General features: G+C 38.3%; 1 protein-coding gene across 1 annotated transcript in view; it reads left to right on the forward strand.

The window, feature by feature from the left end:
- Window positions 1-310: 310 nt before the first annotated feature.
- LOC126235029 (uncharacterized) overlaps window positions 311-12,741 on the forward strand; it is a 51,018-nt gene continuing 38,587 nt past the window's right edge. The window contains exon 1 of the mRNA XM_049943764.1: window positions 311-421. Coding sequence (XP_049799721.1) covers window positions 311-421 — 111 coding nt within the window. The remainder of the gene's footprint in view (window positions 422-12,741) is intronic.

The following is a 12,741-nucleotide window of genomic DNA, read 5'->3' on the forward strand; positions in this document are numbered from 1 at the left end:
ATAAAAAAACGGTACAGGTAAAAATAGCTTTTGCGGAAGACATTCACTAAGTTTGATGAATCTCTTAACACCTACTGTGTTTAAAAGTAGTTCACAAGACTGGAAACTTAAACTGAGTTTTGTGCTGAATACTTTTAGAAACTGTAACCGTAAAAGTTATTTCCTTTCCGTGTTTCTTAGCACATTTGTAGTGACCCTCGCACGAGCAGAACGATACTGCTACTTTGTGGCTTCTCTGCGTGTTCACAGTATTATGGATGCACATGGAAACAAAGGTCCGGAAGTGACTGACTATATCGACCACTCCATGATGGAGGCGGCCCTGAAGAGGTATTTGTCGTGTGACACCATCACGGTGGAGTCCATCGTGGTGGAACCGGCGAACAAGGCTGGAGCCGGCTACGGCAGCCAGATGTCCAGGGTGAGGGTCGCCTTCAGGAAGGGTGAATGAGAGGCGGCTCAGCAGCTGCCTTTGATCGTGAAGGCCACACTTAGCGCGGCGGCGTGGGAGCATATGGGGCAGGTGAGAAGCAGCGTCAAGCTGGTGATGGTCAGGGAGCAAACCACGTAAGAAGAGATGGCGTTCGTCTTGTTTGTACAATTAAATCTTCAATTCAATGTATTTTTCTGAGCAATGAACGGCTTGGCAAAGACCTTTCTGTTGAAATCTGCGTTTTGTCAGCTCAGAAAAGAGTTTTACTTTGGAATCATCTCATTACCTTCTGAAAGTGCATGCTATGCAAGAGTTTCTTCGTACGAGGAAACAAGAAGAAGTCACTGCGTGCCGTCTCATGAGGGAGAGGGGTGAGTGAAAAGCAGCATGTGTGTCAATGTTCTAAACAGTATTAGCTAGGATGTTAGCCTGCAGAATAGACACTCGCTTCGACAGCTTCCTGTAATGCTTTCTGTCATCGGCCTTCAGTAATCTCACCAACATATTATGGTAGCATGTTCTAGTGACGGTTTGCTCCTTACGAGCGTAATCTGTTAGCGCCACATCATGGCAGTTCCTAGCAAACTGAACACCACATTTCCAACACCTCCGCCTTTTTCGGCTGCGGTGACTGTTCATGTTTTCCCTGTTTACCTTGCTCCTTTATCTCGGGGCCTCATCCATGGTGGTCAGGTGGCCAAAGCAGTCATCTGGGCTGGCCAAACACAGCTGCAATATTTTTGTTGTTGTCTCGGTTCGGCGAGCTTTTTCAAGGGATGTGAGCAGTCGCGCCGGCTAGCCGGCAGCGACTGTGTGTTTAAACTGCCGCGCAAGATATTGGAAACTGATCTATGATTGCTTTAACTTTTTCCACTATCACTCCGATTGTAATACGTCGGCGTTGGGTGCACTTCTTTTACAATTCCCGTTTTTCACAGAGAGTTGGCCTGCCACTTTGTTGTTCGTCATGCAGATTTTCTTTAACCACATTGTAAGCCTCTGAGGCAGCTAACCACTGTGTCATATGATGGTGCAGTGTTGTTGCACACCTAATCCAACTAGGCATGGATTATTTGTGCCTGGGTCCCATTCAAATGCAGAACTCAAATTACCGCACGATACTACAATCTAACAATGTGTAACGCCATTTTGTTTTGGTTCTTCTAGCGGCGTTCTACGCCACTGTGGCGTGGGGATTTCAGTACATACTCCAGTCATGTACCACACCTGCAAATAAAGAAAAAATTAATAGCGTAACTTATTTTTTTCACGTGATAACTAAAAGTTTATGACACTATAGACAAACTTATAAGTCTGATCATACTTTTATTTCATCACTAAATGGTTAGCTAAGAGAAATATTACGGCACCAGTTGGAGGTAACTCTAACATAGTAAAATTAAGATGAATTTTAGTCGAATAATGGATCCTCCCATTTACTGTGTGGCAAGAATTAAGCCCAACCAGAGTCCGACGGTGCTGTATGCATATTAGATTAGTGCACATATTTCGTTGTGAATGATGCGTCGATTCCATGGAGGGACAAAACAGAAATATAGCGGTGATGCCAAAGGGCAGGGTCACCTAATTTATCCTGATGCACATTCTGACTATTGTAGAAAGAGAAACGTTTATAAATTTTGTATTATTTTTAGGTTCGAAGATCATTTTACTCTTGTATAAAATCAGTGGAGAAGTATAGATGCTACACGGGATGTTAGCGTGTTGTTGATAATATAAACGACCAGGTATTACGGAGGAATCAATTTGAGATAAGGAAACATGGTCTAGAAACGATTGTCCCGAAAGTTACGTAGCCAAACATGTCAACGACTAATTCTATCTATAAAACGTAAAAATTGACTTATTGCGCTCGTAGTTGTTAAATATTTGGGGGTAGGTAAACCGAATCAACTTTCAGGTTTGCATTTTGACAAGAAGTTCCGCTAACGGGTACAATGGAAAACTTTGTGACAGTATCACGTCATTGAAGCTGTGACAATCAACTTTTAACAACCGTTAATAATTAGCACATTCTGCGAGTTATGAAGGCAAATAGAACTAATTACAAAAAATTTATCTATTCATCTAGCAATTATGGAAAATAATTAATGACAATGGCTACTCGCCACACCTCATAAAAGGCATCAAAAGTATATATCGTGAAACAAAATAGTAATAAATACAAGGGAGAAATGACACATGAGATAAAAATCAATGAAGGAGAGAGACAGGAGTGGTCTTTTTGAGCTGGTTCTTTCAGTATTTACATTTACAGTGTCCTCCACAATAGTAAATCAGATAATTATCCAGGAATTAAAGTGGACAAATACACTAACGTAAGTGCGTAGAGTAATAATACAAGAAAAAAGATGACTTCCAGTTAGGAGTATCTCGACTGAATTAAATATTCATAGAATACAATCTTAAAGTTTTATTACGTAAGACATAAGTTAATAAAGTCGAAAACAACAATTAACTACAAATTACTTGAACGGGAGTCCCATTTTAAATATCTGGGTTGTGAACCGAGTTATGTTTGTGATAATGATATAGACGAAAATCTGTATCTCTTAATTTCATGGAATATATGGAACAATAAACAGATTACTTCGCAAGATGCGACCTGACGAACGTTTCGGTCGTTTTTGTGATCTTGGTTCAAATGGCTCTAAGCACTATGGGACTTAACATCTTAGGTCATCAGTCCCCTAGAACTTAGAACTACTTAAACCTAACTAACCTAAGGACATCACACACATCCATGCCCGAGGCAGGATTCGAACCTGCGACCGTAGCAGTCCCTCGGTTCCGGACTGCAGCGCCTAGAACCACACGGCCATCGCGGCCGGCTTTTGTGATCTGTTCCGGCTGGACCGACTGGGACGGATTTCTTACCATGAACTCATTTACGTAGTCAATATTATCGGGCAGCGAACTGCATAACAAGAAAGGAAAGGCCCTCGTAACTGAATTCTGGGTGTCGGATGTTACGAGACATTAAGGATTATTAACCGGAGGCAACCCCTTGACACCACTCTGGTTCCAGATTTCTGCTTTCACGCGCCTAGTACTACTTCAGAGTTTGTAAAAATACATTTTAAAAAAATTCTCAGTTAAAGTGGGCAGATGCAACCGTGGGTGTTGCCGAGCTGGGGGTTTTAGAGGGACCCTTTGCCGTTTTATTCACGCGTGTCTCAAAGTCGCCCTCGCCCGTGATCACGTCACTGGAGAGCTGATAAATCATGAGCACCCTTCGATGCTTCGGTGCATCTTCAAATTTCGTCGAATGGGTTTGAGCAGTCCCTAGTAGTTCCAACCTATTCGTTAAATGGGGATGCAGCCACACAGTATCGTCAGAGAGAAATTGAAACGTCCAGGGATGTCAGCAGCGTCAAAGGCTGTCAAGAACGTCGTCCTGTTGCTGATCGCGTTGCGAACTGTCGTTTGCGACTGCGAAGTGTGTGGGAGTCAACGCACCAAGGGAAGGGGTGGTTTCATTGACGCACTTTATGGGAACCCCTAAGCCTTTGCGTGTCAATACTGAGCGTCGGTGTGTGTGAACTGTCTTCCTCGGCTATCCACAAGAAAATGACCTGAATTCAACGCAGTGTGTCGGTGTTCTGACCCCCATCGCAGAGGCATCAAAAGAGGGGATGTGACAACCTTCCCATCGTGTGGCACTTCCACGGTGGCTTTCGGTCGAATTGTGGTGAAATCTGGCACCAACGTGACTTCATTAGCCACATTAGAAGTCAACTTCTGAGCTGTGGCCTTTTCTTCGCACGTGTCGACACCTCGCTGTTTGAAGCGCTATCGAGGTCGAAAGTGACGTCTCAGGGCGCTACGCTTTTGCTCCAGTTCAGAGGGAAATTGTATGCATCTTTGAGACAAATTTCAAGCTTTTACATTGTAATGGCAGACAATTATGGGGTTTTGAAAAAGTGATCGTTTAATTGTGTTGCACAGTGTAAATCAAAATTCTCCCAAAATTGACACATCCGACTGTAGATTCTAAACGCGCATTAGGTGTGGATATTAGTATAACACAACAGTGATGCAGTAACAGCGACTGTCGTTTCCATCTAAGGACATCATTAAAAATATTGGTATTCTCTAAACTATTGAAGGAAACCTACACCACGTCCGCGGTTACTTGATCGAACAATCCCTCCTCTCCAACAGACTGTTTCTGCAAAATCACAGCGGATATTTGCTTCCCTCGTGAAGTCCGTCAATAAATTATCCACTTGACACTAAATCCGCCACAAATAAACATGTTGCACGTCGTCCACTCTACTTCTCGTCTCTTGACGATTGTTTCGCCTTCCAGCCTTACCGAGATAAGAGGAAAAATATTAAAACATTCAAACATCGTGCCGTGCCAGTTTACGTAAACAGACGACATAAATTTACTAGAGAACACCACGAAGATGCACAGGACAGAAAATGCACCAAACAAAAATCCATCCTTCAGTTATCAAACACCACACTTAACACTATTTCATATTACTTGTCACAAAGATCCTTACAGTCACAAACTGATTACAAAGAAAAATTTTCGGAAAAAGGAAGAAGCTCTAAATAACAAAAACAAACATAACTCATTTTAAAATTTCGTATTCGTTGTGGCACTCTCTCAAAAGCTCCAATCAATAAAAGGTTTAATGTTACTGAGGTGATGCACACCGTAACACTTCCTCCATTTAATTCCACCACTGTCCAGAATTACTTCTAGTTTTATTTTCCCTGTCGAAACGGTAATTACCGAATATAATATTCGTCTACTGGTGCTCTCCTTCTATTCTAACAGTAATTCCATTAAATCATTTTTGCTCCAGTGGCTCCGAGGTCATCCATGGGTACCTCTGTTTCTTTTCCCATTTCACCCTCCTGTCACTGCAATGACGGAATCTCCATGCTGTTATTGCCTCATGTACCTGGAGATCGAATTTAAACAATTTCGACGTGAGGTTGCAACGTGAGGCGAGTTCTTACTATACAATTCACCGCGTTCGTCGATCGCCACGACCTTGTAATTAGTTAGTAGGAGTATGCTTGCGACGATTTTCACAGCTCTGGTGCTGTACCAATGTCCTTATGATCTAGTTAATCTTTAAACTGACTCATGAGATCATCTGCTAGGACTGAATTTGTCGATATCACCGTCGCCACTTCCGAAGAAATCATTTATCCCAGCAGGTTCTTGTTTAACACGACTAGCGGGCACTAATTACGTCACCATAGTAAATAAATCTCATCGGAATTTCAAGCATTACTAGATTTTTCGTACCTCAATATGCTGTTGTTATCGTCCTTTTCGAAGACAACCAGCGATATGAGCGCATATAATCAATCATAAGAGCAATTATACACCTCACATCTCTGAACTAGCGCCAAGAAAATGTAAAAAAAAGCCATCTTTCTACTTTTGAAAACACGAGAACACTTAGAGAGAATTTAACTGCCTTTTAGAAAGATATTCCACTTCCTATTACTCAGACTCACTCAGCTAACAGCTCTCCTCCTTTTCAGTACAATTATCTTCACTCATTTGTCATGACATATCAAACACAAACACTCTTGAAGCAAAGAATTTCTCGACACAGATTTTAAATTTTCACAAATAATATATTCTGTGCAGTTTTATTTGCCTTCATAATAACTACATTTTCACATCATTAACCTAGTAACAGTAACTCTGATTGCTCGAACATATTGTAGCCTCCCAACAGTAAAAATAGTTATCACATTCACATTTTAGTGTAACCTCCCCACAGATAAATTCCGTAACCTACCAATAATACGATCAATGTGACTAATCTCTCAATAAAACTGCGGCTCACATATAACCTTTCAATAATTAACTGACTGTGAATCTAAACTGGTAAATTTGGACGTCAGCAGTGCTGCGTCATGGCCCTGAAAGATCATTCTGAATAAATTGAAAATTCTTACCTCAATGAAGTCGCCGGATAACGCGTATATATCTGCTCCTATAAGAAATTTTTCTGGCACAGCCCAGTGTAATTCTGGCCGCTAGATTTGTCATGTATATAAAGAAACAACTGATTTGTTTTTACGATAATCGGGATGACCATAGATAGGAGAAATTAGTAAAATCTTTAAATTCAGATGAATGATTGTCAAAAGTTAATTTTATAAGATATATTATTATTAAAAGATTTTTAAAAATATTTACATGGGACTTGATATAACAATAGTACAAACTCAGTTGTAACAAACTACATACGCGCGTGGCTGCTTTTACCTTATACTACATCGCTCAGGCAACTCCATCTCTCCCCACGACCGCCCCCCCCCCCCCCCCAATTCCATACATCCGACTGCTAGCTACTACTCACTCCTACTGACACTGCTCTTACTGCAGCCAACACTGCTCTCTGGTCTGAGATTCTCTTATAGCTTACATATCGCAGGCAGCGCTTGAGTAATCCATCGAAATTACATCTGCTCGAGTGCGCTAGCAATAAATTCCTTAGTCATGAACCTCTTACATAACCCTCCAACCCTCCTTTGGGGGAAGGGGGGGGGTTAAAATTTGGCAGAGATGGTGAGTCAATTGGACTTGTCATGAGCAACAAATTTTTCTATAATCTATTTAGTTTATTAAGTCTTCAGTCACAGAGTATATACATACATATAACATTATTGATAAATAATATAAGTACAGAACATATTAAGAAATGACAAAGTGTACAAGCACTGTATAAGTCTTTATCATTTTCCAAGAATTTAAACGTATTGGGAAATGAAATAAAGTGCATACCCACTGTAGAAGTCTTCAGCATCTTTACATGAACTGATCACATTAAGAGATGAAATAAAGTGCATACAATCTGTGAAAGGAATGGGAAGGATAGCATCATGGTTGTAGCACAGTGAGTTGCACATAGCTGCACTAAAAGTCCATATCTTTCTACAGAAGCACAACACCAAGTGAGACAATCTGAAGTTCTCTTCCTTGAAGTATTTATCAGTGTAGCCAAGACACAGAAATGTTGTATTAATAATGTATGTAATCATTTTGATATACATTAGGTACACCAAACAGCAGAACCATAATGACATCTCCTTCGGTCAGAGAGGTGGACACCACATTCTGGTAGAAACCATACACTTACATCAACGTAGAATTATTGCAAAAACCAAATAGAGTGCTTCATGATCATGAGGATGGACAGGACATACGGACATTGCAGTAATTGGTGGTAATTAGGTCAGAAGGTGAAGGATACATTAAGTCTTATGTTAGTCATCATTCAGAATTACACTAGTGTAGCAACCGATTTGAATAATTATTAGCACTCATTGGCTAGGTACAAAGCATTTATGTCGTATGTATGGAGTATTACATAACATCATTCATAAGTCATCTCATTGCAATAAACATTGGCATAGCATTTATAGAATATAACAAAATATTATTAAGAAGTCATGTCATTGCAGTAATTATTGGCACTCATTGGCCAGTTACAAAGCATTTGTATAGTATGTATGGATTATTACAGAACATTATTCATAAGTCATCTTATTACAGTAATTATTGGCACTCATTGGCTATTTACAAAGCATTTATATAGTATGTATGAAGTATTACATAATATCATTCATAAGTCATCTCATTGCAGTAATCATTGGCATCATAAGTCATCTCATTACAGTAATTATTGGCACTCATTGGCCAGTTACAAAGCATTTATTATGCATTATTCAGAAGTCATCATTCAAAACAGGAGTTATTGCGTGTAGCATCAAGCTGCTAGTGTTTATATATGATATCGTGCAAGTGACTTAAGACATATTTAAAATGTAAGACATTGTAACTAGTACTCAAGGTCTGTAGTCCAATAATACATTGACATAAAGGAATCAATATATCAGAAAAAATTGCATTATATTTAGGACTAGAAATATATCTAAACTGGTAGCATTATTTAGTTGTATACTGGTAATAGTTGGGAATGCTAATAATTTTTTTTTGGTGCTAACAATGCATTGCGTTGGGGTCGATAGTCAATTGCTGGGGCATGAAAATATTTGCTTTTGACTTATTGCTGGAAATAAGGATTAATAACGTCATTCATCATGAGTGAGCTGTAGCAAGGTTATGAAACAAGTAGAGTATATGTGATTGCATTCATGAATGATACACACAGCTGGTAAAAGGAAAATACAACTCTAGAACAGGTTTAATAACTAAGTGCTTGTAGCATATTAATATCATGAAAAGATTCTCCTGGAAAAAATACAAAGTGGATTATTGAGCTGAAAGAAGAAATATATCCATATTATGCTGAAGAGTAGTAAACTTCGAATTAACAGGTAAGAAACGTGTACTTAATATGTATGTACTCTAACTGTCTTTTGCAAAACATTCAGTCATTATATTATGCGACATATGACATACTGTCAAAAGAACTGCAACAAATACTTAAATAACTACATAGCATTTCTTAACAAATAGAAAATATATAAACTTCATCATTATCATCATCTGCTAAGAAAAACTTCATTATGCATATTACCATATTCTTCATACAACTGTTCATCATTTATTATCATCTGCAAAAAATACACACTTCATTATTCGTTATTCATATTCATATTACCATTTTCCTCATACAACTATTCATTATTAATACATTATTTCATATATTATAGAGTTTATTACTTCTAGCATATTTCATCACTAAAATTAACATGTGTCGATCTGTCTGACATCCTGCAATAATCGCCTCGTATTCTGAAAGAAAAATAATAAGTCAAGACTGCTATCAAACAATGTGTATAGTATATTCTTGTTAATGCTTGTTAATTCTGATCCATTTACTTTTCATGACAAGGTATTGCGTTTTCTTTCGTACATTCCGATGGTAAAATTTCCATTTCATAGTAAACCACTGTGGTTGTTTAATTTATTTCTTTTACAAGGTATTGCTTTCTGAAAATGATGAATATGGATTAATATCTTGCACTTAAATCATATACCCATTAAATGAAAACTTGTTTCTAGTGATATGGCTAAGCATACAGCATAGCATGACAGAACACGTATTAGACCAAAACATAGACAGTTTTCAAGTGCGAAAATGTACACACAATATCATAATGTAGTAGTAAAAAATGTAGAATAGTCAAGATATTGGGATATCATAAGGCAAAATGTCAAAGTCGACTGGTGTTTGTTATATCTTAAAGATTTCATAGTGCATACAGAGAAAATTCTACTTTCGTTAGGAAAACCATCATATATACATAAAAAATGGAAAAAGTGCACGGTCTGATATATAACGACAAGAAAAGCGACCTGCTAACCTTACCTTGCCGGGCTCTTGCCAAGAAAAACTGAGATCATCATCAGTAAGTAGTCACATAGATGTAATTGCATAAGTGGTCATATAAATATCAGGAAATGGCATTACAGTGTGATAAATCATAAAGTATGTTCATTCAATAAAGGGTTTAATATTGGAAATATGGTGATTTCCCATGCACTTTCTGGTTCTCAAAGTTTCGACATGTACTACACTGGGGTGCTGAATGCTGCGAATTCTACGTCTGTTGGATAAATAATGTGTGCGTACTAATATTTTCTGTCCTATGTGAAAGTCACGGCGTGTACAAACCTGTTTTTGCTGTCTTTTCCGGCGCTCTACGGCACGTTTGATGTTGTTGAGCGCAATGTCAATTATTTCATGGTGGCGTAGTCGACGAGATGTAGGAAAAGATACTAATGCTTTAATTTTGTTGGGTAGTTCAACATTTTTCAACATAACAGTCGGAGATAGCATAGTAGTTTCATTTGGTATGGAGTTAATTACATCCTGGAATGAGAGTATGTGTGTGTCCCAATCAATATGTCTTTTACGGCAGTATATTCTACATAGTTTACCAATTTCTTTCATCAGTCGTTCAGAAGGGTTCGAAGAAGCATGATACCTGGATATATAGATCGGAGACATGTTTCTAGCTCGTAACATACGTGTCCATATCGCAGATCGAAATTGTGGTCCATGGGAAAATTTGAGCTCTCGTAATTCGGGAAGCTAATTAACTGATCCATGATTCCGCGCTGTGTCATCTTCTACCAATACGCTTACAGAAAAGCATTCTGAAATTCTTCTACCGAATAACAATGCCTCGCGATCGGTCTCATTCGAGTTGCCGGTTAGCCTTCCAGAAAACTGCAAATAAATTCAAGTTTGTGTGTTACGGGCCAAGTTGGTGGAAAAGCAAAGCTAAATTGTTGCATACAATCCAAAGGGTGAATCTGTGTTCTGTCATTCTTAAATACCTTAAATTTTCTAAGTGATAGAAAGTGCTTGTAATCAAAATTATCGTCTCTGAATGTCTGAGCAGATTCATGATCGCATGAGAATCTATTTGTCTGTGTCTGTTTGGAATCTAAGTCACGTACTCTCTGTAAATTACCTAAATTATACTGGCTGTGTGAGTGTGACAAATGTTCAGTATGTGGCATATGCTGTGACGTGTTAGAGGCTGAAACATTTTTCATTTCTGTCACTTCTTGCTGTAAAGATGACAATTTTCTACGCAGTGTATTGTTGAACGAACCTATCTCACTGATTGTCTGCTGTAAATTTTGGAATTAAGGTGTCTGATTGAACGAAATTGGTGACGTATCGTCTGATTTGGTGTCATTGTTATTTTCGATAACGTCAATACGACTGGCCAATTCATCATATTTTTCAGTCAGTGCTTTTATCTGATCGTCATTTTTACTGTCACAAGCATTAATTTGTTTATGCATTCTACGTGTGGTTTTGTTTAATTTCTTAACGTCTGCTTTAATGACGTCGGGATCCTGTATTAATTCCAGTTGTTCAAGTCTGCTGGTCACTGTCTAAAAGTCTATTTTTGTTTTAAGATCGGAGATTTTATCGTGCAATTCAGTGTTCAACTGTATGATAGTATTGATTTCGTCTGATACTGTAGCCATGTTGTTGTCTACGTATGTTTTTGCTTTCGTAAACAACTTACACTTGTCTTCCTCTCTCTGTGCAGTAATTGTTTCCATGACTTGTTTCTTTACTTTGTTCTGTTCCTGTATGAATTTACGGTAACGCATTTCACTGTTTTGTAGGTGGTGATTAAAACGTTCGTCAATTTGGCTGTTTTGTTGTTCAAATTTCCTGTCGACGTTCGCATCCAGACTGCGTGAAAGGTCTCCTGACATTAATTTAAACACGTCGCGTAACTTTGTTGGGTTTTCTGAACATAGTTTAGCAACTGCACTAATTTCATCTCTAAGTAATTTTGTTGTGGCTGCATGTGTATTGCGTATCTCTTCACTACTATTTCTGGCACTGGCCTTTATTTTCTCACGCAATTGTTTTTTAGTTTCATTACATTTCTCCGCAACGGCTGTAATCTGTCCAGTAAGCTGTTCAATAGAGGTGTGAAGTTTTTCATTAATTTCTTTGAACGACCTGTCGTGCTTTTCATTCAACTGTTTGAAACTTTCATTAAGTTGTTTGTTCGATTCATTAAGGTTGTCGTATTTTTTATTCAACTGTTTGAGATTTTCATTAAGTTGTTTATAATTGTTGTATTGTTTTTCATTCGGCTGTTTGAGATTTTCATTAAGTTGTTTATAATTGTGGTCTTGTTCTTCATTCTACTGTTTGAGATTTTCATTAAGTTGTAGCAATACTGCCACAACTTAATCCATGCCAAAATGAGCGAATCTAATTTTCTATGCTGTGTGATGGTGTATCTGCATTTGTCACGTTTTGTGTAATCCTTTGGTCATTGCCTGATTCACGAAAAGGTTTGCTAATTGGATGTGCACTGCTGGTCACTACATTGGAATCAAATAAATCTGACATATTTTGACTACATTGTTCATCTTCGTTAGAAACATTTATCTGTTCACTGTGTAAATTTTGCAAGTCAGGTGTGTCAAGTTGGGCAGCGTTCATTGTAACGGAACGTGCCACGTCATCAATTGTTAAATTTACTGTGGACATAAATAAATTTATTTGCTCATCATGTAGATTAGAATCATTACTGGTGGTCGACCCACACTTATTACCTGTAATTGGAGAATTATCATTATGAAACTGAGTGTCGCTAGTATTATCAGTCAAGTTATTCAAGTCGGCTTTTCACTGATTATGCATCACGATGTACTGTTGGCAGTTTTTCGCGGCATTTTCACAAGTTAAAGGCTGGCACAAAGTCAAAGACAAAGCAAAAATGGAACAAACACAATAACAACAAAGAGCAATAAATTGCTAGCTGCACGGGATTAGCCGAGCGGT

Source organism: Schistocerca nitens, chromosome 2 (assembly GCF_023898315.1).
Source record: "Schistocerca nitens isolate TAMUIC-IGC-003100 chromosome 2, iqSchNite1.1, whole genome shotgun sequence".
Lineage (NCBI taxonomy): Eukaryota > Metazoa > Arthropoda > Insecta > Orthoptera > Acrididae > Schistocerca > Schistocerca nitens.